Below are 25,956 nucleotides of genomic sequence, written 5' to 3'. Positions count from 1 at the left end.
GTTACAGCCCTGCCTTACTGCTTATTTCAAAGAGAGGGAGACATAATTAAGCAGGATAATTTCTTGGGGGGGGTGTCAGTAGCAAATGGACTTAAGGACCAAGGATTTGCATTTGTTTGCTCTGTGTCTGCTCCCCCATGCCTTCACCATTCCCCAGAAGGGGTTTGTATGAGTGTTTGCTGCGGATTGTTTGGAAATCAGGGGCAGGGTGTTTCCATCTGGGCAAAAAATGGGTGTACGCTTGTTAAATTATGTCTGTGTGCAACTTACTCGGAGGCACAGAAGCAAGCTGGTTTTGAGGCAGAGCCTCAGTCCAGTACTGTATTTAGACATCCTATTTGTGTGTGTTCCCAACTCAGAAATATATTTCAGCACAAGCTTATGTCCATCTCTGGACAAAGCAGCTTGACTTTATGAACTAGCCTGAATCCCATTACATTCCATGTAAGATATAACTGCATGCTTAAAATTCAGTACACGGTTTGCTGATTGAGAACAGGCTGTTAAAGCAAGAACACTTAAGCACAAGTAAGACGGCTCTTTGCATGATGCAGGAATGACACAACTAATAATAGTGAGGTCCTCATTCCTGTATTTTTTGTTTCTAGTGTGTTAGATAAATTGGCACCTGTGGGCACTCATTAAAAAATAAAAAAAATTAAAAATCCCAGTATTTGCCAGGAAATACCCTGCACTGAGGTCATTATTGCTATCATTATCATTACAATCACAGTTGCTCATAGTACTCAGCACTCCTTAAGGTATACACTTGCCTCACGTGGCTTGAAGTATTTTATCTGCATCTCTTTTATTTCATATTCCTGCTTCAAAACAAGCTGAGCAGAGTTGTTGCTGAATGTGTAAAGTGCACACGTGAGTATGAATGCATTGTGGTGAAGTCGGTGCTAGCCCAAAGCGGTGTATACTGAGGAGGAAAAATTCCAAGGCACATGTGAAAGCACAAAATTGTTAGTATTGTGTAAAAAGCACGTTTTTCACACAGGTACGGAGCCAAATTCAGCCTGCAGGCAGGTCAGTGGAGTTGCACCAGTTTACACCATGACTGAATTTGGCTGTCAGCGTTAATTTCACTCATCTGTTATTTAGTGTAAATGTTGTTAATATTTTTGTACACATATTATAACCTTTCCGTAATTCTGTTATTACCAGAGTCATTATCTCACTTGAATTGTCATTAACAAAAGCAGTAATTAAGAAATGCACACGTTTTGTAAAATTGTATTCTCCATCTTAAATACAAAAGAAAAACACCTATTTCCAGCTTCTCATGGTCCGTGGTGTTTGTTTACCGTTATTTCAACTTAAATTTATTTTAACATATTTTACTTTTAGAAGTGTATTGAACTTAATGGATGAACCTGGCAGCAGTGGCACCTGGAACTGTTTCCACAGTACAGGGAGGCATCATCCTGGGTGAAACACTGGTCTCTCACCACCAGGCTGGCTTTCAGTGCACGGCTGTACCTGCTGTGGCCCCGGAGCAGCGCCGTGTGTTAATCACGTTCCGCCTCAAGCCCTCCGCGGAGCGGGGAACTGGGGGAGCCCGCCGCGCCGCCGGCGGGTGGGCCGTGGCGAAGCCACGCCCCCTGTCCCGGGACCACGCCCAGTTGGGGCCGACCGCCCTCCCGTGGCGTGCGCCTGCCAATGGCAGCGCGCATTCCTCTTCCCGCCCTTTCCCCCGGCGTTCGAAACGGAACCTGCGCGGAGCTGGGGGTGGGGAACAGTGAATTCACAGCGGCAGCGGCGATTGGCTCCACCGCCCCCTTGCCCCGCCCTGATTGGACAGCCCGCAGGCGCTGGGTAGGATTGGCTGATTTCAAGAGTGGGCGTGGCGGTTGCCGCCCGGCAATGGAGGCTGTGCCGTGCGCGGAGCACGGTGAGGGGCGGCGGGTAGGGGATGTCCCGGTCCCGGTCCCGGTCCCGGTCCCGGTCCCGGTCTGACCAGTTCCTCTCTTCTCCGCCCTGCAGGGTCCTTCTGCTTCCTGAAGACGGGCGTCCGCGATGGCCCCAACAAGGGGAAGAGCTTCTACGTGTGCGGAGCGCAGGGCCCAGCGGCCTGCGGCTTCGTCCTCCCGGCGCCGTAGGTGCAGGGCTGGGGGGCGGGAGGGCCTCCCCCCTGCTGTGCGGCTGGACACACACACACACACACACACACACACACACACGACTGTTTTGAGGGAAGTTCAGTGCTATGTCAGCAGTCGTAAGCTTTTATTTTCTTAGTCACGTCGTCTTTGAGAAGACTCTCCAAGTATTTTGTCCTAAGTAATTGTTTTTGCCGTTGCTGTTCCCTGGGCAGCTTATCTCGTCTTTATTCTTCCTCTTTTCTTTTCCTCTCCTCTTTTCAGTATTCCTGCTTCTCACTGCTTGATCCATGAGGGATGCATGGTGGAGCTGCAAGTCCTGGTTCAGCAGCAGGACAGAGATGAATACCAGTAAGTTCGTCAAAGTGGGAACAAAGGTTTGTTGTACAGGTTTGAATATTTGGAATTATTTCATGGCGGCTGACTTGCAGTTTCCTTCTAGAATTGAAAAGGCTCATCCAGCCTTGAGGCCTTCACTTGGCATGTTTCAGAATGTTTGCTATTTTTATTAGCAATTACATTCAGCGGTATAAACCTAAGTGATCAGATAATGTTTGTTTTTAACAGAATTGAGCGTGGCTCTGTGGTTGGGTTCATCCAAGACTCATGATGGTTGCATCGAATTCGCCATTTTTAATTCTGATAAAGTTCTTACAGCAGTCCTGGCTGGCTGCCAGTTTAAAAAAAAAAATCACGTCCAAAGCTTTTCTGTTCCTGAGATGCTTTAAAGATGAGGTGGCCTGTGCAGTGTAACTAAAAGAATAGCTGTTTCCTTACACCCTGAAGTCATAGGACACTTCTGAGGCTCTGAACATAGACAATATTTTTGCCTGAGCAGTTACCTTTTTTTATTGCTAAAATTAAAAAACAAACAACCCAAAACCCTAGGAATCTATCCAGAGAACAATGCTTTTGTAAAAAGCTTTGTTGCCAATGTTCATAACCTTTTGCTGTGCAGAAGTCTAGATGTAAAGTGCAGGTCAAGAGAACTTGTCTGTGATGTTTTTGGTGCAAAGTACTTTTTAAAGAACATTTAGAGTTCCTTTACTGGCTCCTGCAGTTCAAATCTTGTTTTATTCTTTGGTAGGTTGTTTTACCGATGCCTTAAAAGTAAGTTGAATGGGAAGAAATGGTGTGGAAGCGTCCCATGGCAGGTATGAATGTTTCATTCGTATTATAGTATCAGCTTATTCCAGCAAGACTTTTCATTCTGTATACTGTAATCACCTCTGAGACTACATAGTGGGAGAGTTTGTATTTTCTAGCTGAAAAGCATATCAGCCTGCTGTCCTCCAGATGAGACTTCTCTTACTCCTAAATTGTGTGAAGTAATCACTGTTCTCCAGTCTTAAAAGAAACCTGGGTTTGATCTCTGGCTGTGCTCTTTTCTTGAGGATGATGCTGTTGGGACTTGATCCCCAAAAATATGGGAATGGCAAAGAAAGCAGAAAACCAGCAGTTTCTGATTTGTTTTGTTTTCCTTGTAAAATGTTTATCCTGATCCTGTTAAAATGATAGGAAAGATGATGTTCATAGAGAATGAAGTCTTGCTTGAGATGATCAGGTTGTGTGTATAGTTAGCAGGCTTTAATAATTTGTAGGTTAGCATTTACTCACTTGTATATATTGCAGGATCCAAAAGCTACCGAAGTGTCAAAAGCCTTAGAATCCCAGCCCCAAACAGCACCTCTCTTCAATCCAAGCAGCCAAAGAAATCCATTCAAAGTGATAGACAAGAATTGTGAACCATCATCCTGGAAACAAATTAAGCAAGAAAATGGAGAGGAAAGTAAAGCAAAAGGAGTAAAAGCAGAGAAAGAGAGCGTGCTGATGTCACGTAAAGAAAAGAAATCAACCTCTGATTCCTCCATAGAGGAAGAACCCCTAGAAGGGCTAAAAACTAAAAAGCAGCAGTCCACGGGAAATAGGAGTGATCCAGAACTTAAGGAGAGCACAGTGTCTGAATCTAAACTTGGTCTTTCTGAGACTTGGAAGGGGAAAAACGCCCTTTGGGAGGAAGAGAAATATGGTGGCAGTGGCGAGGAATCCAAGAAGTCTTCTGAGTGTGTGGAGAAAGAGCCAGGTGGGAGATCAAAGCTCTTTCCACTAAGTCTTGAAAAGCAAAGTACAAGTACCAAGCCTCCAGAGGAGGAGCACCTTGGAGGGAAAAGTTTAAAAAGCTGTGGGGATAAAGAAACCAGAGAGAAAGAATACATTGGTCAGAAGAATGGAGAAATTAAACCCATGTCTAAAGAAGATGTCATTTCCCCAGCAGTACAACAATCGGCATTGCAACATCCTGCCCTGAAGGGAGGAGCAGAGGCAGTGCCACCCAAAACACAAATCAGGCCAGGGCTGGGACAGCCTGCTGATGAAGTCTCTGGCAGTGACAGTGATGAAGTAGGATTTGTTTATTCCTCATCAGGTAAAAGTAAACCTGAGAAATCAGTTGAGGGTTTGCAGTCAACAGAGATTCCTTCAGGAAAATCAGAAAAGAGTATGCAGGGGACATCTTTGCCAGGAGCTGCAGCATCGCATCACGTGGAAGGACCCCAGGACCCTAAAGCTCTTCACAACCGTCTTGTAGTCCAGCTGAAGCAGAAGAAGGTCATTTATTGCACCTATTATTCCTTTTTTTTTTTCGTTCTGTGTTCAGGGTGACTTCCCTTACTCGTGACGCATCAGAATATGGTATCCCCTCACAGCAGAAACTCAAAATATTTGGATGGTTTAGGAAAATGGGGCAAGGGAGGGAATTCAGCTTAGGCACAGGCTAGTTGTTTTAAGCCACATATGAGACAATTACCCCTAAGGTAATACAACCTTCTGCATTTGGGGGTGCTCAGTTTTGACCTGCCTGAGGTTGTGTCTGTCCTTTACCCAGAAAGTAATTTGCATAAGATGGAACAGTGCACAGCCAGCTTAACCTTTTTAAATAACGTAGCTATTTCTGGTGGTCTCTCTTGGCCTTGTGGAGTAAGAGTGATCTAGCCATGAAAGCTCACACTAAGATGAAATAAGCTACCTGTCTGTTTGCTTTTTTTAATAATTGCCAATAACTGTGTTCCGTAGTTTTTATTATAAAAACCCGTGTTTGCCTAGAGCTCAGAACAGAACCTCGAAATAAAGTCAGAACTGTCGTTCCTGCTAGTATAGAAAGAAACATGCAAGTCAGTTGAATGTGGGGTGCTTTGAGAGATGTTAAGATTGTCCAAGTCACTTGACTACCTGTTCATCCTGTTTCATAAAAAGGAGGATGCCCTGCATCCTTCCATTTCTTCTGAAGTACACTAATGGTTAGTTTATTTTCTGCTAAAAGACCATTTAATCACACTCAATGGCACTTAAATGCTTTTGGAGATTGTAGGATAGTATCAAAATACAAATTACTATGGCATAAGATTAGTGGTTTTAAACTTCTGACCTGATTGTTCTCTGTTGGCAGAGAGCTTGGTAAGCACACTCAGGTTTTGGATTCTTTTTTGTTTTGCAGAGTACATTGGCTACAGTGAACATTCAGCTGCTGCCAGATAAAGGGGAACGGTTGTTAAAGCAAGTGCAGGATTTGGAAGCTGCACTCAGTGCTCTTAACATTTCGACAGCAGATACTACTGAAAAAGGTAGGGCTAAATTTTTTGCCACAGAACTTTGCAAAACAGTTTGGCTTACTATAGTTGTTAATATTGAGGAAAAATAGCATAAACTTATATATGGCATGTGGTCTATATAAAGTTTGTCTGCTGAGATTCACTGAAGATTAAACGTGTTAGTTGCAAAGTGTGTGTCTGGGAGAGGACGAATGGAACAATTCAAACATTTCCTCTGAAGTTTGGTGGCTTCCCAAGAGAGTTTCCTCCCATGGTTAGGACCCAGGGCTAGTTCTGTTTCCAGCTTTGGCTACATGATTGAGGCAGGTGTCTCTCTAAGAACTTGCCAGTGAAGTGTTAACTTCCTCTTTGTTGCAGTATGGAACCCTGCTGCTTATGCATGTTTTGGCTGCTGTGTCTCAATGTTTCAGTTACCAGATACAAGATAAGCAGCTTCCAGTGTGCCATTCCTGTGAAGTGATTTCCTAATTCTATTAACTAGTATTAATCACCTGTGGAAGAGAGGCATTTTGTTGAGTTACCTGTACAATCACCTCAACAAGAGAGTTACTTTGTGATCATAATATCAATTGTGTTGATGAAAAGATCCAGTTTGACAACTCTGGAAACTGAAGATCTCTAGCAAGGAAGCAGTAACTCACAGGCCACCACACAACAGTCAGTCCCAGTGTCTTACACCGTATCTGGTTTTAAGCAAGACAGACCTTTCCAGGAAGGAGAGAAAAGCTCACAAGTTCTTGGCCCATTTGTTCTTGGATGTTTTGATAGTTTTTGTGACCAAAATATTGACAAGAAAGGTGTCTTTAAAAGGAATAAATGCTCTGGGAACAGTGTGCAGAATTGACCTTCTGTTTGCACTAATCTGATCGCAGTTGCAAAGTTCACTGTGTTGGTATAAACCACATGTTGAGGCTTGAGCTGAACTGCATTGCCCGTCGCGTAGGAGCAGGCTAAGGGCATGCATGTTCATAGTTGCAGTGGCTCAGGTGATATGGTAACCTGCTACCCTGCTGTTAAATCCATGTGACCTCTTAATAATATTTTGCAAGCAGATGGTTGGGCAAAACAAAGGCCCTTCTCTGGACTGTAACGCAAGGCTCTGAGGTCTGTTGTGCAACTTTTTCAACCTGCAATTCCTTTCTTCTTAAGGGGAGGATAGCACAAGCAGTGGCTGCCATGAGAAATCTTTGCCTAACCCATTTGGTAGGCCAGGTGGTACAAAGTTGATAACGCCGCTACTGCTCCAGGATCCTACTGCAAGGACCTCTTCAGGCTTACACAGTCACCCCTCTGCTGCTGCTGCTTTGGGTTCCAGTGAATATTACGGCCACAGTTTTGGAAGTAAGTACAGAAAGACTATTTTTTGTTAAAGAGAACACTGGTGAGGACTATTTCTGAAATAATCCTGCAACTTGTGGATATACGTGGGACTGCTAAACCTTTTTTGTTACTGTGAACTGCATACTGCCCCCCAGGCATCTGTAGCCACTGAGATCAATCTCTGAGATGAAAGATCTGCTTGGGAAAGTTAGATTTGTACACACATCTCATGCATAATACTGCATCTTTCCAGTGAACTCTGGTCTGCGGAATCTATATGGAGGAAGAATGACAGAAGACCGAATCAGGGCTGTACACAGTGCCACAAGTGAGGCTATTAATCATCTTCACAAATCTCTAGAATCCTGTCCGACAGAGCAGAGAGCAGCTGAAGACCCCTCTGGATTGAAGGTGAGTTGGCAAGGATGGAGGATGTCACGCTGATGAATGAAGTGTAACATCTGGGTGATACCCTAGAGCATCCTGTCCTTTCACACTTCGAAGTACTTTGCAGTTTTCGTCCTGCTGGAAGATGTTCTACTTACTTTCCATCCATGAGAGTTGCTTCAGATTGCCAGTACTGATGTTCTACCCTCTTGCTGTGGTGTCTTCAGAATATTTAGTGCTTGAATGAAGTAGTAGTGCCTCAGACAAAGCAACTAACCCACAACCATTTGTTTGAACATGACTAGCAGAACAGAGGCAGTTCTCTAGTGAGGAACAGACTGAGAACCTTCTTATTGTTCTTTTCTCCCAGTTAGGTCTCCCAGTGAGCTATAAGAAATAGTGTTTTTAGAAAGTGTTGCAGATGATCAAGTTCATGCAACCCAATGGACTCCAGAGTAGTCTGTTCTGATCTGCCAAAGAGCAGCTCTTTATCTATCAGGTGGTGCAGAACCCATAGTTGAGGTTTTGTGCAAGGTATTGGAAGGCACATGCCTCTACAAGATGGTGTGTTGATGTATATATGTTGTGTCACTTGTCAGATCCTCTTGGGACCTTTTCAGTGCTGGGGAAGGCCATTTAATGTCTTATGATGATAGTACGTAGTCCCTCTTCTTGTCTTTTAAGAGTCTATAGGGGTTTTAGACTTGGTGAGACAAGGGGAAGTGTTCTTAATCCCTCTTCTTGACAGTGATGCCTGTTGTGAACAAGGTAGGCTTGGGTGGATTTTCCACCTGAACCAGCCACCTTTACATGCTCTCAGAGCACTGTGAGGCACTAGGTTGGTTTGTGCATAAAGCATTAGCAAGACTGATCTATGGTAGTGACGCCCTCCTGTCTGCAGGAGTTGCTTATCTTGGGTATCCCCATCCATGTGGGAAAAGAACAGGTAGGCAAACTCCTTTTAGTGAGATTGTAGTAGGACAGTTGAACTAGATAATTTGATACAGGAAGCGGAAGTGTCTGAACTTTGCAAGGTATTTCCTTCAAATCCTCTGTCTCGCCCTCTCAGGTTCCACTGCTGCTGCACCAAAAACAGGCGCTCGCATGGCTACTCTGGAGAGAGAGTCAGAGGCCATGTGGAGGAATTCTGGGTAAGCAACAGAACAGGAAAGTGGATCTTCAGGGGTGGATTTATGGCAGCAACAATTTGGCACGTAACTTACTCGGAGGCCAATAACTAGTTATTTCGTAGGCATGTCGAAGGGGCTTGTTTTTCTGTGCCCTTTGACCGATTACAGCTATTAACCCATTACTAAATTATACCCTGAAATGGTCATATGTGTATTTTTATTTCCTGGGTTCTCCAGGGCAATTTCTGTTGCAGTATTTACCTCAGTGTAGATCTGAGCTAGGGGGGCTCGTTTCTGCAGGTCATCACAACTTCTGTGTGTCTTTTTCCAGCGGATGACATGGGCTTGGGGAAGACTCTAACCATGATTGCCCTCATTCTGGCCCAGAAGCAGCTGAAGACAGAGAAAAGAAAGGAGAAGTTAGAAATATGGCTATCCAAAAATGGTACAGAATTGTTTCCATCATACAGTACATACATTATCATGCAGTGCCATTTGAAATGCCTAAAGCATTACAGGTTAATGGCTCATTAAACAACAGACTCTATCTGTGCTCACTTCCCTTCTGTAGGAAAATTCCATTGGGCTTAATATTTACTGCACTCCCTTGCAAGGGCTTTCTCTTGATAGTGTCATTTGTTCTTCCATTGGATGTGTAGGATTTCCCAGCTCATTACTTTATATTGTTTTGGGATTCTTTTTTTTTATTGATTAGCTTTCTGAACTAGTTAAAGCCAGCATATGCTGTTTTGAAAAAAGTTTCATAGTTTTTTCAACATATGCAAACATATGCATAGTTTTCATAGCATAAGGACTTAAATTAATTACTACTCACCTCTGTGTGACTGATTTTTTTTTTTTTCTTTTCCCCCCCATAAGATTACCTTTATCTTGTCCATAGACATAAGGGATGTTAGAGTTTTTGAAGAGTATTGTTTCTGTGTCCACAACCTGTTGCTGTCTCCATCCTCATGGAACTAGTTGGACTATTTTTTCCTGTCTTGCCAAGTTTACTGACTGTGTGTTTGTTTTTCCTGTGTGGTTCAAAATGATAACATTTCAGTCTTCTAGAACAGGAAAGAAGAATTTATTTGGTACTGTATTATCAGGAGAGATCATGGTTATTTCCTGAATTCTAACCTTCCAGCTTATCCACAGGAAGTGCACAGATACATAGCATAACTCTGAGCGGACAGGAATTGATGCATTAGTGTTTAAGTAGAGTTTTTTCCACGCAGAACTAATAGTCCCCAAGAATGCAACGTAGAGATGTCCACTTCACAAACTGTGCTTACAGGAAAAGTGGACCAATCTTAATTGTTGTGAATTTCCAAAACTTCTGTCTTTGTTGTAGTCTAATGTGAAGACACTGAAACCTGTCTGCAATATTTCCCTGCAGATTCGACTGTTATCCCTTCCCACAGCACTTTAATAATTTGTCCTGCATCCTTGATCCATCACTGGAAGAAAGAGATTGACAGACGTGTGGGCTGTGGCAAACTGAGGGTCTATTTGTACCATGGGCCAAACAGAGATAAACATGCAGAGGTGTAAGTGCTAAACCATAAATATGACCAAGAAAAGTAAAATACTACTTAGCAAGAGATTGTGTATATCTGAGTTGAAATTCAGTGGCTTTAGAATGATGAAAGAACCTGAAGTACGGAAATGTGGAGGATCCAGAAGGTCAGGCTGATGTCTGCTGTGAAGGTGTATATAGCAAAACCTTTATGGCCCGTACCCATGCTGAGTGGTTCTGGTGCAGGCTGTTGCTGTTCCTGATAACAAAAAAAGGTGTATGTTCTCTAAAACATCTCTTGCTTGCAGAGATTGTCAGTGGCAGTTTCTTCCATGCTTGTGCTTTGTGGTTGTATTTTTTTTTTATCAGCTGTATGTATAGATCAGAAAATTTTCTACACCGCTTTAAGCCATGCTGAGCAGTATTTCTAGGTGCCAGATTCTAAGTAGGGTTCATCTCCTGTGGTGTGCATTCTGTACCACTGGCTGTTACTGTCTTCTTGAGCTTGCTACTCCCAGTATCCATAAAATGGGGACGATGTGTCCTTCCTGTTTGACTGCTATGAAGCTCAGTTTTTTGTAAAACTCTGCATATCAGCGCTTGTACAACTGTGCTGTTCTTAAACCTTCAGCATGCATTTTGTCTGTCTTGCAAAATGAATTCCTCGTTTGTTCTTGTTCCTGATTACTACTTTGCCTTTATGCAGGCTCTCTGGATACGATGTTGTTGTCACAACCTACAGCCTTCTCTCCAAGGAGGTTCCCACAAGCAAAGACGAGGGGGAAATCCCTGCTGAGGACTATGATGTGGGGGTGAGAAGCCATATTGTTGATAGAGGATTGCCTTAACATTTTGTTCTGAGGTGTTGCAAGCCATTATTGTTTCAAGTAGCACCTTATGTATGCTACAGTGAGCAGCAGGTTAAATTTTTTTTTTTTCCTGTAAGTCCCCTGTTGATTTGGCACAGTAAAAATCAGTGATGAGAGAAAGTGCTGTGAAGTGCAGAAAGACAATGGGGAAAATATTCACAATAAACCTGTTCTGTAGTAATGTAGAATACACTACACTGAATACAGTTGAAATGTCTTAAAAAGTAATTTTAAGAGTGCAATGATGAATCTCATACCCCTCCTTTCAAGGTGAGACTGTGAAGGAACGCTAGAATCTCCTGTTTGGTGTTCTTTGCTGCTTGAAGCACTAAGGTCACTTTAAACCACCAGAAACCTGTCGTGCTCAGGCTCTGGGTCAGTCTGAACTGAGACTGAGGCAGCTTACATGCTGCACTCTTGAAGAAACAGCGGTGTATTTGCTAGCCTATGAAAATAATAAAGTGATTGCTGAATGCTAACTGAACTTGGCTACACAGTATAGAGGAAGTCCCTTGCTGGTGGATAGTGTTGTAGCTCTTAAAGCAAACAGGCCTTTGAATTTCCTGAAACTTCAAGGTGGCATCTATAAAACTGTAGAGAGATCAGAATAATTATATGTGGTCCTTGGTCCCAGCCTAGCAAAATTCTGCTGATATGAAATGCCTCTTGGGAAGAAAGAGGCAATAAAATATCAAAAGCCAGAAAAACAGCAGAAGATTAGAAATTGTTATTAAGAACAGGCAAATGTTATCTTCTTCGGCTTATAAACTTTCATGGAAGCTTTGAAGAGGTGATTTTTTTTTTTCTTTTTTTTTTTTTAGAGCATCTCTTACATGACAGTAAAAGCTCAGATTACTGCCAACTAATATCAGGAAAAGGCTTCTTGCTGGAAAAATATGTTTGCTTGTGGCTCTTTAGAGAGCCTAGCAAGGTTATTGCTCTGGGTTATAAATAGTCTGCTTTTTCTTTCAGAGTGGGTCATCTCCCTGTTCCCCCCTGCTCAGGGTAGCTTGGGCTCGAGTTATATTGGATGAAGCTCACAATATTAAAAACCCAAAGGTTCAAACCTCTATAGCTGTGTGCAAACTGAGAGCCAGTGCCAGATGGGCTGTCACTGGGACGCCGATACAGAACAACTTACTGGACATGTACTCTCTCCTGAGGTGAGCTGGCTGCACGTGAACACATGGACAGGGCCCCAATTCCAGTAATTCTTTGCTGATGAAGTGCTGAAGTTGTTTCTAAGCTTGAGAGGTTTCTAAGATATGTGGGGTAGCGAGACTAGTTGTATTAACACTTCAGGCACTGGATTGCAAAGGCTGTGGCTGAGGCATTGCGCAAGGCTGACCACGTGTCTACTGTTGTGTGTAGCTGTTCTGCTTCCATAGAGGACAAAGGGGAAATTACTTCAGATCTGCTATGGCTCCAAGATGAATATTCACAAAACCAGTTTTAACGAACAGAAGTTTTGTGCAATAATCCCTGTTCCTACCAGGGCAGCCTGGGAGGACCTTATTAAAGAGTGTTGTGCTACAAGGGCATTGAAGGAAAGGGTGAAAACTTCAGCTTCTCTAAACAAATGATAAACAGGTTAAACTCTGTGCTCCTCATTGCTGAGGGGGGGAAAGATTATGAAGGGTGTTGGAGAACCAGTGAGAACTTGCATTTGAAATTAATTTTGGATAATTGAAATTAATTTTCAAGTAAGAGGTATGGGATTTTGAAATAACAAATGAATAAGTTTTTTGGCAAGTGCCTCTGCATCTTGATGTCGTTCATTTGCTTGTGATGCTTGAGACATAATGAGCTAAGATGAAGTGATGGGTACAGAATCAGAAAGATGCTTTCATAGTGTTAGTGATGGTAAGACTTTTGAGCAAACAAGTTATCGACGCCATTACACTGGAAGTGTTTTACTGCTCCTAGCAGTTACGGCATTTGGAAATGGTTTGTTTTGGATAGCAAGGAATTTGGCTCTGGTCACTCAATAGTAACTGAAGAACTCTTCTTCCCTTGGTATGAAGTCTCCTTCCTCCCTGTCATAGGTTTCTACGTTGCTCTCCTTTTGATGAATACAAAGTGTGGAAGTACCAGGTAGATAACAACACAAAGAAGGGAGGAGAGAGGCTAAGCCTCTTAACCAGGAGCCTCTTATTACGGAGAACTAAGGACCAGCTGGATTCAGCTGGCAAGCCCTTGGTAAGAACTTCACCCTCCACAAGTAGATAATCATTCCGTTGTTTTCCTTGCAGCAGCCAGTTAGTTATATACATGCATAAATTTGTTAATGGGTGGGTTTTCCTGTCCACTGCAGTCTCTTGAGTAAAAGGAGAGAATGCCTGTGGGATGCTTTGATTGCTTATCCAGAAAGCGGAAATATACAGAATAATTAAATCTTTTAGTTATAAATCACATGCAGACAAGAATATGTCAAGTAATTGCAAGTAGATGTCCAGTTAGTGGAAAGTTAGCCTAGGTGCCTGAGCTAGCCTAGATCTCTTGAGAATCAAAGATGCTGCATGCCAAATGGACCTGGTGCGTGCTGGGGCATTGGCTTTCTGCATTACTCTTTACAAATAGTCTGTTAAACTGAATATTAGGTCATTGGTATGTCTGTAAGACTTTACAATGTGTAGTTTTAGTGTACGGTCTGATTCTGAATGGAGAACTGAGAAGCTACTTTTACAATGCGATAAATGCATCCCTCCATGTCCATGCTTAGTTGCTTGTGCCTTTTGTTATTGGATGATTTGGAATAAAGATTTTTATCTTGAGTGTTAACCAGGCTACTTGGAGTTCTGTATCTATGCTGTGTCACAGTTGCATTAATACAAATAACTTTAATGAAGAAACAGCTATCTTCTGAGACTTAGAATACTGTGTTAAATCTTGGAATGCTGGTGTTTGTGATGCTGTATAAGATTTTTGCACTATATACATCTGATCCTGTCTATTTTGACTTCAGGTATCTCTGCCCCAGCGTAGCACGCAGTTGCATCAGTTAAAACTTTCAGCAGAGGAGCAGTCTGTGTACAACGTGCTCTTTGCAAGATCCAGGTATGAATGTGGGTAGAGATAGGGTATTTTGTGGTTTTGTTTCTTACTGGTATGAAAAATCAGAAAGAGAAATCCACTTCAGATGAGAAGAGCTTTTGGACAAATTCCTGTTAATTTTTTCCCTTTCTGACTATCTGTCAAGCATGTTTGAAAATACATTGCTTGTTGTGGTAATAGTTGAAACAGATTCATTTCTTTTCTCCCATATGTTTGTGCCTTGTATGAGCTTTGTATTCTAGCCTTACACTTAATCTCATTGATTTCAAGACTCCGAAGACTTGGAATTGCAACAGTAGTTCTTAAATGATGATGTGCCAGCACCTGTAAAGGAGAGAATTTCTCTTCTTTGCCCTGTGATATTTATACGATCGGAAATTATGCTGGCCTCTCCAGATGGCTGTAATGAATGCCAGCGTCACTTTATGTTCTCCTAGGGTCTCTTTCAACACTGTTGCTGTAAGGAGTCTTTCTTACTTTTAAATATACATTTAAAGATGTCCTTTTGTTATGAACAATGTTATCCATTGGGCCCTGGCTCCTGTTATACTCAAGGTATTCCAATAAGCAGACTTGCTTCCTCTTGTGTTTTCCAAAAAGGATCTTGGTTTTGATCATATTCAAGTTAAACAAAACTGGGGTTTTTTTTGTGATCGTTTTGTGACTAAATGATTAATCCTTACCTTAATGCGTCATCAGCTTGCTTGTTAAGCTCAGGTCCCTCTTGGATTTTTTCCTGCTGTAAATCCCACAGTCTTTGTCTTGTTTTTCCAGGTCAACACTACAATCCTACCTAAAGAGACAAGAGCAGAAAAATGAAGGCAGAGAGTATGCTGGTGGTAACCCGTTTGAGAAAGGTTTGAGCACACCCTCTCCTGAAAACATTTGTAGAAGTGACTCTTAAGTGCACAATTAAGGAGGGGGAACAGACCTGGCTACATGGGGTCAGGACTTAAAAATTCTTTGGAAAATGCTACCCTGATGTTACAAAGAATCCTACCATAGTATTCCAAAAGTCTGTTCTCACTGTTGTAGCTCTGGGCAAATCTCTTAACCTCCCAGAGTCTAAAATTCCCTTCTGAAATAAAGGTCTAATTGCTCAGAGAAGAGATGTCAGTATTAGTATAATGTATGTGGTACTCTGATTTGTGGTGGTGTCTCTTTTTTGTGTTTGGGTTTTTTTGTTTTGGTTGGGTTGGGTTTGTTTTTTTTTTTTAAGTGGGGTTTGGTGGGTTCCTATGTTAAATCAGGTATTTGCTTGCCTGTTGGTTCTTGTCTCTTATTGATGAAACTCTTGCTGGAGGTGGCTGGGCAGTGCTTGGAAATGCCTCCAAGAGCGCTTGATGTTTTGTCTTCCTTCCTTGGCAGTTGCACAAGAGTTTGGGGTCAGTCAAAAGGAATTTCTAGCAGGCTCCCAAAGTGCCTCCCAGGTCTCAAGTACTGTCCACGTCTTGTCCATGCTGTTGAGGCTCCGTCAGTGCTGCTGCCATCTCTCCTTACTGAAAGTGGTAATTGCATTGTATTGTAGTGGTGTGGGGGTTTTTGTTGTGATTTTTTTTTTTTAAGTGTTTGTGTAAGTTAACAGACTTTAACACCCTTGCATCTCTTAGCTAGGGGTCTATGAACTGAGCCATTTCTAGGACTGTGTGTTTTACAGCCTGAGAGGTTTTAGATGGGTATACCTCCTACTGAAGAGTTCCCCAGCATGACCTATGTGGGCAGCTGTGTCTCTGGAAATACCTTTATTTAGATTAAAAAAAAAATAATAAAAAAGAAAAAGAATTTTAATGGCAAAGAAGAAGTCTTGATCTTAACCTAGACTTGAAAAGTGCACGAATCCACAAGTGTAGCCTGTTTCAAAGGCTTGTGTGTTGGAGAGCTCTGTAAGTGCCTTGACTGAAGTTGCCTTGCATGAAGTAGACTAATCTTTCAGAAGTTCTTTGCTCTGTCATATAAAGCAGCTGTAGAATAAATCCAGATACTAAGGCAACAGGCAGGGATTTATCTTGTAACATGTTTAATCCTGCAATTAAGTGCTATGGGAGGGGGAATCTGAGGAGGCTGGACCACAGAAAATGGCTGAGCTCACATGCTTTCCCTACGCTGCCCCTTCTTGGGGCAGAATAAAGGGCCAAAGGGACTGTTGGTCTGACCCAGTAGTGTTTCTTAATCGTTCTGTCTTCATATTGCATAGCTTCCTTCAAAGCCACTGTCCTCAGCAGACATCATGCAGACTGTGTGTCAGTACTGAATGTGATCTCGGGCTTGACACTGATCCCTTATTATATTGCTTGCTTTCCCACAGGCTCTGGACCAAGTTAATTTGAACAGTGAAGGCCTTTCCCTCTCCGTTGAGGAACAACTTAGTGCTTTGACCCTGTCTGAGCTCCAGACTCCTGATTCCAAGTCGACAGTCTACCTCAATGGCACAGCTTTTAAAACAGATGTCTTTGAAATCACCAGGGAGAGCACCAAGGTATTCTGGTTGTGGCTTTCTTGCCTTCCTTGAGAAGCTTAGATTTCAGCACTTTGCCTTTTAAATTGTTAATGAATTGTCACACCTTGGTAATTGCAAATCAGGCGAAGCTGGCAATTTAGATGAAATCAGGTGAGTAGATCTCACTGCTGAACGCCTTCTGGGAAGGCTCCAACTTAACAGGTGTTGATGGCTACTTCTAATAAAGCTGTGAGAATCTGACTGTGCTGATAAACTGTCAGTGAAAATCTTGAGCACTTGATTCACAGAAGTTTAGAAAAGCGTGCATGTGAGAGCGTAGTGCTTGTGAAGAGCTAGAAAAAATGGGATGGCAGCAAGAGGAGAGGTGGCAATAACTTGGCTTTTCACAGGAAGGTTGGAATCTGTGAAGCATGCTTGTATGATTTGATTTCTTAACCCTGCTTTCCATGGTGGGAGTGTTCTTACTAATGACTATTAAAATATCTTGGAAGTCTGAGCATCAAAGAAATTTCAGTTGAAGAGTTATTTTGATCACTTCCTATTTTAATGAAGAATAGCCAAGCATGAGCTGGGTTATGACAGCAAGCAGACTAACTTTTTTTTCCCCCCCCCCTGCAGATAGCTCACCTCTTGGCTGAACTGAAAACTATTCAGAGTCACTCAGAGTCTCAGAAAAGGTTAGTAAGCATGTCCTTTTCTTTAGTCATAGTGATTGAGAGAAGCATGTCTCTTGACAGCAGCAGAAATAGTTTAAAATAATTGAATACAAAACTCCTGGTATGGTAAAATGGTGGCAGTACTGCAGTAGTTGAAAGGGATTTTGAGAAACAAAAATCTAAGACAAAAGAGGGTACTTTAAGGTGTAGGTAAGCGTAAATGTAAGGGAATGTGTGAGGAATCTCAGGCCTGGAGGCCCAGGAGGACTCTTCTCCAAAAACAGAATTGGGAATAATTTGGTTGTGCTGAGAAATACTTGCCCTCAGCTCTGCAACCCACCCCACCACCCCAAAAAAGTGGGAGAATATAGTAGCGGTTAAAACTGAACCTGTTTGAGATAAAGGAATGCATTGATCAGAGGACTTAAGTGTTGCTGAAGTCCTGCAGCTCTCACTGTGCAAGTTCTGTCTGTCTTTGCTCTGCACCAGACTACAGTGTTACAGGGTTTTCTGCTTGTTTTTGTTAAACAATGTAGAATGCACTTACAGTGTGTGGCTGCAAAGTAGTTACACCTGTGGTGTTATGTTGGGGGTGGGTTGGAAGGGGAAGTCCTGTTCTTGGGCAACTCCAGAGTTGTGCCGTATGTAGAAAGCTTTTTTTCCCAAAGTCTTTTCCAAAAAGCACTCCCACCATAAGAATGGGAACACCAACATTACTTTTGTTCCCTACCAAAAAGCTGTTGAACAAATTATTGCTTCCCAAACTGTTTATTCAAAAAGTGTGGGGAGTGAGAGGCCCAGGGGAATCCAAGTTTGGTGTTGCTATTGATTAATTTTGCAGAAAAAGCTCAGAATTGTGATTGGCGGGTAAATGTAAAATCCAAAAATAGAAGTGAAAGTTATAGAATTAATTAGCCTTCCACAGCAGGTTCTACCACTACACCTACAGCTGAATCTGTTTCTGAATTAGGAAGAGACTTGGCTCCAGTTTGCAGTGGGGAAGAGTGCCTGAATCATTGTCTCCTCTTGGGTGAGACACTGCAATAACCAAACTATTACAGAACACACAGAACTTGTTCTAAACTCCCTTTTCTCTCTCTCTCCAGTGTTGTTGTCTCTCAGTGGACAAGTATGTTGAAAGTTGTGGCTGTGCACCTCCAGCGACTAGGGCTGAAGTATGCAACAGTGGATGGCTCTGTCAATCCTAAACAGAGAATGGATGTGGTAGAAGAGTTCAATAACAATCCCAAAGGGCCTCAGGTATGCAATCAGTGCAGGGAAACAGTTACTAGCACTGCTATGAGCAGCTGTGATAGCTGACTTCATGATTCCATTTACTGGCACCACTTTCATTTGGACCTCTAGGTGCCAAGATAAGCAGGGAAAGAGGTAGCTGTAAAAACAAATGTACATCTTATAATGGGCAGGGGCAGCTGCTAAAAAGCTCCTTTTGATGTTAACCTTCTGTACGGAGATCATCTGACTCCAAAGCTAGTTCAAAGGTTGTGCAAATCTTCAGTGTGCTCAAAGATGTTTTTGCCACAGAGAGTAATGTGGAAGATGTGGGGCCAATTAGCTCTACTCAGAGCAGGTTGGTTGTTTCCAGCTCATGCTTCTGCATTGGAATATGTTTCTTTCTGTGTATCACCTGCTTGCCAAGGAGCCTGTAAGACTTTATGGCTGTTTTCCAACACATCAGATACTCTTTACCAGGCTAATCTTTTTGAGAAGAGAGGATGACAGTTGAATCTGTGAATGAGGCTAAAATTAACGAGCATATCTCACCCCGGTATAAAGATAAGAAGATTGGGACTGGGGCAAGAGAAGTCATAGTTTTGCACGCATCCAAAATAAGGTGACCTTGTGACTTCTTTCACTTTTGAGTTGGGGGGAGGTGGGGGGTATGGGTGTTTAAATACTGATGAACTACAGTGTGTTGGCTCTTCTTGAAAATAGCTTCTAGTCTGAAATTTTGGCCAATGGAAGGAAGCTTGCCAGGTGACTAAAGACGTCTGAATCCAAATGAATTGTTCATAGCGATTACACTTTCACCTGGACACTGATGTTCCTGTGATTGAGGCAGTACAGGCTGTCTCCTCTGTGGATGGATCTGTGACTGGAAGGGGAGAATGTGGTGCATTAGCTTGTTTTCTTTGCTGGATTTCTTGAACAAGCCGCTATCTACAAAATAGATATTTCTCCTTCTAGGTTTGAACTTAAACAAAGGAAGATTTCTGGCAGCTATATGAATAGCTGACCCCTTAAACAAGATCAGGGTTTTAAGGTACCATACCATGAAATTGACTAATAAATATATACAGCAAGTGTCTCTGTTCTTAATTGAGGTCTCTTCCTGCTGTACAAGAAATCTCTAAATTGACCATCTGCTATATCCCCGTTCCTCCCCAGCTACTCATCTTTTTCTAAATACTAGGTTATGTGGAAACAAAGTGAAAGGATTAGCAGGCCATTTCAGTCCAGTTGCCTGTATTTAAGTAACCATAATTGTTAATTCAGAGTTGGTGCCGATTGGTCCCATTGTTGGCAACAGGCTGTCATCAGAGAGGCTGGTCTTTTGAGTGGGACACGGAGAGAGTCTGAACTTTCCAGTCCTTTCTCTAGTCTGTAAAAATGTATCAGGGTAATATATATGGAATGGTAGGCTGGCCTATCTGAGCCATAACTTCCATGTCCAGGCTCCTGTGCATCATCAAGTAACATCTGGCAAGCTCCCAAATACATAATAAATATACACATGTAATATAAATATGATAGATACTTTGGTTCAAATTAGTATGTGGAGTATATGAAGCATTAATTTTCTAGAAGCAGGCTCCATAACTTAACTCTCTTTTGGCCTTTGAAGGTAATGTTGATCTCATTGCTGGCTGGAGGTGTTGGCCTGAACTTGACTGGAGGAAACCACCTCTTTCTCCTTGACATGCACTGGTAAAGAGAAATAAAAGTTCCATCTCGGAGGATATATGTAGGGCATGCTGCTCGCTTTCTCACCACATGTATTGTGATGTCTGATACAGCTGGGTCAGGAGGGAAGCGTTTACCTGAGAGTAAGGGCTAGTGATTAGTTGTGGAAAAGTGTTTTTACTACAGCCTTCTTCCAGGACACTCCGATTGTCAATCCAGCGCTCACCACCATGAAATACAGTTCTGTAGGGGTAAAAAAATAGAGGAGGATAACAGCAATCCAAAGAAGCAAGTGTGCAGTCTCTATCACAAAAGGATACCGGGGACTTGGCAGTCCCTGGCTTAATTTCTTACAGTAATGAAAATGGTACCATAATACCTACAGGGAATTTGTCTTGAAACAAATCGATCGTGTTGAGCATTGTCAGTAATCAGGCATAGCTAGTGTACCTTGAGGTTTTACAGGGCTATGAAAATAGTGCATATGAGCTCCTAATATTTATGGTGTCTCTCATCAAAGTCAGAATCACAATTTTTTTTAACTAAATGTTGCTCATGGGAACTTACAAAGCAAACTAATGTGCTTCCGTACAAAACCAGCTGCTGAGTAGCAGCATTAAGGAGATGTTTCTACAATATGGAAGTTACGCCAACAAGTATTCCCTGTAACCATGTGTCAAACAGAATCATTTCTTATGTAAATATTCTTGAGTGAAGGCCTCTTTCAATGGAGTTTACCTTCTGCTTCACTCTCTTCTTTCCTCACCAGCTACTCAGCTTTCTCTGAGTACTATTGGCCAGAAATATGGGGCTACATGGAGCAGTGGTCTAATTCATACAGCTGACTTTGTGTGGAGTTGTAGCATACTTCTACCAAGGGCAAAGGGAAATACAGTCAGGGTGAATATTGGCGATCAAGCTAGTAAACCTAAGGTAACCTGGGAGCAGTTTTAGTTCTACAGAGGAAGAAAACAGGATGCTCTGGCAGCAGGCAAATGAGGCAAGCACAGAGGCTTCGATACTTTAATTATTCCTGAACGTAAGCCCTTAAGCTATTTTTTTTTTAACCTTGCAGGAATCCTGCTCTTGAGGACCAGGCATGTGACCGCATTTACCGAGTGGGGCAGCAGAAGGATGTTGTGATACACAGGTCAGAATTTTCCTTAGCGGTAAATGAGGCTGTTGCTGCTCATGTACTGTCTGGCTTTATTTGGTGAGACAAGGCCTTGGTTTGAGGCTTGTTTCTTTACTTAAAGCTAGGCACAAAATCTGACGGTGGGATTGGGATTTGGGCACAGAGATAGAGGCCACATGAAAATGTTTCTATGTGGCACTTGCCTGCATGTTGCTGCCCTGATAGCTAGCAGTGGTTTATTGTTTTTCAACCTGTGGTTTAGTGGGAATGTCCTGTTCATTCCTGGGAACAATTCAGGCACCAAACCATTTCTCTTCTCTTATTGAGTGGAGATTTTTCACGCTGCTCCCTAAGCCTGAACCTTTCTAATATCACTAACACAAACATATAGAGCACTTCTCCTAAGTGGCAAAGTTGGCTTTTAGAAAAAGCATCTGTGATTGTAAGTACTAAAAGGCTAGCTTAGTTATTGTAAATGCACAGCAAATTCAAAGAAACTGGAATCTAAAATAGTATTTTGTGTACGATGCTTTTAGTATAATAGGTGCCATCAGTTACCAAACAATCATTACAGGATTTTGTCACAGAATTACTGTTGCTTCAGATGACCAAAGTTGAGGCCTAAAGTGCATCAGACTTTTATTTGAAATGTTATAATATCTGGATATGAGAACAGCTGTTTTCTGTGCACAGGTATGTTTTGTCAGTCACATAATGGGCTGTTAATTTTTAAGTGAGACAAGTCTTTGGAAATTTACTGGGGAAGTGCTTATATAATGCTGACACTTTTTCCTAGCAGTTGAGATGATGTGGCTTTTTTTTTTTAAGGTTTGTCTGTGAAGGAACGGTAGAAGAAAAGATTGTACAACTCCAGAGGAGGAAGAAAGTTCTCGCCCAGCAGGTGCTGTCAGGCAAAGGGGAGGCCTTCACTAAGCTCACTCTGGCTGACCTCAAAATTCTCTTCGGCATCTAATTATCCTTTACAGTACACAATGAAAAGTGATTTTATACCTAGAAGTAACTGTGCAGACTTCAACAAAGGACTGCTGTTTTAAGGTGGTCATTTATTTTGAACAAATAACTACATTTTTGTAACTGTTCCAGGAAGAGAAGTTACCAACTTCAGGGATTTCTTTTAATACTGAAATTAGATTGTATATCCAAAGGTTAATAAAGTTATAAATTAAGCTGTTGTTTTAAAACACTTTTAAGTAAATATTAAAAACAAACATTTGCTTGTTTCTTGGTTTCCTACGTATGCTTTTTAGTTAGAGAACTTTCCTTTTCAGGACAGGAGAAGGACAGGCATAAGTGAAACAAGAACAAGAGAGACAAGCGTGAGGTAGGAAAGTTCAGAGGTTGAGTGGTGAAGTTGGGCGGGCATGAAGGAAGCAAAAAAAATTTTTGAGCACAATGCTATAAGAAGACTATATGAACTTTATAATGTATAAGTAATAAAATTGAGGAAGGACTTAGAGGAATACTTCATTTTCTCTTTTGTTCCTTAGGAGGACTCTTTATATCTAAGTGAAGAAGCATTTCTCTGCCCTGCTCAAAATCTTTATTCAAGCAGGGAAGATTTCTGTTACGTTCCTATGAAACAGAACCTGAATTCCTGACTGTTGGGTTTTTTTTTTTTCTTCTGAGTATTAAATAGTATAAGGTTTCCTTGGTGCAAACCTTTTAATGTATAGACTATTCTTCCTTAGAAGATGCTTCCATTTTTTAATGGTAGATGAGTTGCAAGTCCTTGGTTAATGGTTTGTATTCTCTCTTCTATCAGAAGTGGTATGTGCAGGTGAGTGAAGTTTCTAGGCAAATATTTTTTTATTGGTAGTGCATCTTCCCTGCTTCCATCTCCCTCTGCTGTGTCCCTGGCCATATGCACTGCATATTCTGGTTTTCTGTTGATTACACTATTTCTCTGGGATTTGGCACAGTTCCTGTAAGTTCCATACCAAACGAGGGCCTTTGAAGAGTTTATTTCTAATGCTAAGTGGTAGAGCATGACAAGTTACGACTGCTGGTAAGAAACTAGATGTTGGTTTCTGTGTGGTCATTCCCCATGGAATCAGATAATAGCATTTGGTAGCCTTTTGAGTGAAGGAGAGATCTATTTGCAGATCAGTGGTTTCTGTTAGTACAACAGTGTCCTGGTGGAGTATGATATGGCTGTGTTAGTCATTTTTCTTACCTGCCTTGACATGATGTGCAAGTGAAGCTGTGGAATTATTCCAATTTATTGCACAGATAACAGGCTAGGGGGTACAAAAATAGTAATTTGTATTTTTTGTGTGCACATGTCCATAAATTCAACCATGGTGGAAGCGTCTTGAGCAGCTCTCAGAACCAAGGAAGGCTGTGCAACTTGGGCAATTTAACCATCATCTCAGTTTGGGGAATGTAGCACGCTGTTCATTTGCCTTGCTACACTGGTTTTCTGGAAAACATACCAGAACATCTGTTCACTTCCACAAAACAGGAAGCCATGGACTAACTTTTCGAAATTACTTTATTTTGGTTTGGACGTTTACATGAGCAGAACTTGGGTTATAGTTTCTTCTCTGGAGTTCATGTGCACTCTGGTCTGAGCTCCTCTCCCTTTCCTTGGAGCTACTGTTAGCCTAGCCAATTTCCCTCTTTAAGGTGCGTTACTAAGTACAGTTTAAATCGATCTCTTACACATTATCCTTTCATTCCGTGTGTCTTCCTTTGGCTGATTGCAACTGTAGTCTCAATGCAGTATAACCGTTAGGTGTATCTCATATTGCTATGGCGATAAATTGCTTTTTCTATTTATATGAAATTCTCTCTAGGAAAGGGCTTCAGCCTTTCTTAGGAAACTGAAATAATCAATGGGATATGTAGTGACTTTCAGCTGAGTTCAGAGAAATTCTGAAGCTGAAGGTCTAGCACGTACCTCTAGATACCATCTTCTGAAACAGCAAATTAATGCAGCTAAGAGAAGTGAATGAAGAATATGTGGTTTTGGTATTCAAGGTCAAATTTTTAAAGGAATTTTGGGGGGAGTGTGGGGGGAAGTGATTTGACTTTGGTTTGCACTATTATCTTCAGAACTGAGCAAAAATGTATCTCAAAATACTGCTAAATAATGTTAGCCCATGTGTAACCAGGTATTTGCATCTCACTGCAACACAAAAATATTAGGGCCTTGTTTCTTTACAAAAAAGAAACTTCACTGTAACACTTAATATAAAGAAGATCAGCAGTTCTTTTTCCACTCCTTCGTCAAAAAGTGGTCTCCCTTTGCCTCTGACCGTCCTGAAATCTTCTATAGACTCATTAGAAGTAAAGCAGAACAAACCCCACTGCCACCTCCTCAGAATTAAGGGGTGGGAGTTAGCAAGGCTGTGGTGCGGTGCGTGGTGTCTCCTGTAAGCCTCAGTAGCATCCTGCTGCCTCTTGGAGAGGCCTGAGAGTAGCGTTCACCTATGGTCACTGGTGGTGTGACAGAACAGTGTCCTACAGTGCCAAGTGATGCTTAAGGGTGTGTATTGGGTTTGTGTGGCAAGGTTTTTTTTGGGGGGGGGGCTACAGGGGTGGCTTCTGTGAGAAGCTGCTAGAAGCTTCCCCTGTGTCTGATAAAGTTAATGCCAGCGGGTTCCAGGACGGACCCGCTGCTGGCCAAGGCTGAGCCCATCAGCAACAGTGGTAGTGCCTCTGTGATAGCATATTTAAGAAAGGGAAAAGAAGTTACAGGGGAGTAGCAGTTGCAGCCAGAGAGAGTGGAGTGAGAAGATGTGAGAGAAACAGCTCTGCAGACACCGAGGTCAGTGAAGAAGGAGGGGGAGGAGGTGCTCCAGGCGCTGGAGCAGAGAGATTCCCCTGCAGCCCGTGGTGAAGACCATGGTGAGGCAGGCTGTCCCCCTGCAGCCCATGGAGGTCTACGGTGGAGCAGATATCCACCTGCAGCCCGTGGAGGACCCCACGCCGGAGCAGGTGGGTGCCCAAAGGACACTGTGACCCCGTGGGAAGCCCGTGCTGGAGCAGGCTCCTGGCAGGACCTGCGGACCCGTGGAGAGAGGAGCCCACGCTGAAGCAGGTTTGCTGGCAGGACTTGTGACCCGCAGGGGACCCACGCTGGAGCAGTCTGTTCCTGAAGGACTGCACCCTGTGGATGGGACCCATGCTGGAGCACTTCGTGAAGAACTGTAGCCCGTGGGAAGGACTCACATTGGAGAAGTTCGTGAAGGACTGTCTCCCGTGGGAGGGACCCCACGCTGGAGCAGGGGAAGAGTGTGAGTCCTACTCCCCCTGAGGAGGAAGGAGCGGCAGAAACAACGTGTGATGAACTGACCCAAACCCCCATTCCCCGTCCCCCTGTGCTGCTCAGGGGGGAGGAGGTAGAGAAAATAAGGAGTAGAGTTAAGCCTGGGAAGAAGGGAGGGGTGGGGGGAAGGTGTTTTTAAGATTTGGTTTTATTTCTCATTATCCTGCTCTAATTTGACTAGCAATAAATTAAACTAATTTTTCCCCAAGTCGAGTCTGTTTTGCCCGTGACGGTAATTGGTGAGTGATCTCCCTGTCCTTATCTCGACCCACAAGCCTTTCGTTTTATTTTCACTCCCCCTCCTCAACTGGACAGGGGGAGAGAACCGAGCTGCTTTGGTGGGCACCTGGCATCTAGCCAGGGTCAACCCGCCACAGGGTGGTGTATCCATGGGGCGGTTCACACACTGAAGGGCCTGGAGGCAGAGCAAACGCTGGCGGCTGTAATGGAAAGCTGGGAAGGTGTGCCACCGCCCTTCCCGAACCCTTGTCCTCCAGCA

The 25,956-nt window shown here is 42.7% G+C and overlaps 1 protein-coding gene across 3 annotated transcripts; it reads left to right on the top strand.

Moving 5' to 3' along the window:
- The first annotated feature begins 1,869 nt into the window (after window positions 1–1,869).
- Window positions 1,870–22,407, top strand: TTF2 (transcription termination factor 2). 3 transcript variants are annotated; one of them, XM_050910209.1, is made up of 23 exons: window positions 1,870–1,897; window positions 1,990–2,101; window positions 2,370–2,456; window positions 3,193–3,259; window positions 3,738–4,712; window positions 5,599–5,725; window positions 6,863–7,054; window positions 7,287–7,444; window positions 8,490–8,571; window positions 8,882–8,995; window positions 9,950–10,100; window positions 10,776–10,881; window positions 11,911–12,101; window positions 12,984–13,137; window positions 13,904–13,995; window positions 14,767–14,849; window positions 15,361–15,500; window positions 16,298–16,468; window positions 17,069–17,127; window positions 18,213–18,366; window positions 19,973–20,055; window positions 21,107–21,181; window positions 21,995–22,407. In XM_050910209.1, exons 1-23 carry the CDS (start codon window positions 1,870–1,872, stop codon window positions 22,137–22,139), a joined length of 3,546 nt encoding a protein of 1,181 aa, XP_050766166.1. In that variant the 3' UTR covers window positions 22,140–22,407. The 3 variants fall into 3 exon arrangements, 1 of the variants encoding a protein (XP_050766166.1); XR_007767649.1 differs by lacking the exons at window positions 21,107–21,181; window positions 21,995–22,407 and adding an exon at window positions 18,713–18,961 and having other exon boundaries at window positions 19,973–20,030; XR_007767651.1 differs by lacking the exons at window positions 21,107–21,181; window positions 21,995–22,407 and adding an exon at window positions 19,315–19,390 and having other exon boundaries at window positions 19,973–20,024.
- Window positions 22,408–25,956: the final 3,549 nt, after the last annotated feature.

This window comes from Gymnogyps californianus, chromosome 1 (genome assembly GCF_018139145.2).
Source record: "Gymnogyps californianus isolate 813 chromosome 1, ASM1813914v2, whole genome shotgun sequence".
Lineage (NCBI taxonomy): Eukaryota > Metazoa > Chordata > Aves > Accipitriformes > Cathartidae > Gymnogyps > Gymnogyps californianus.
Note: the sequence above shows the minus strand (reverse complement) of the source record. Positions and strands in the feature narration are given on the sequence as shown.

Excerpts from the sequence above, each read along its gene's own strand:
- TTF2 (XM_050910209.1), top strand. The coding sequence starts at position 1,870 with ATGGAGGCTGTGCCGTGCGCGGAGCACG. Across the intron at positions 2,457-3,192 it reads CAGGACAGAGATGAATACCA|GTTGTTTTACCGATGCCTTA; the intron begins GTAAGTTCGTCA and ends ATTCTTTGGTAG. Across the intron at positions 13,138-13,903 it reads ATTCAGCTGGCAAGCCCTTG|GTATCTCTGCCCCAGCGTAG; the intron begins GTAAGAACTTCA and ends TTTTGACTTCAG.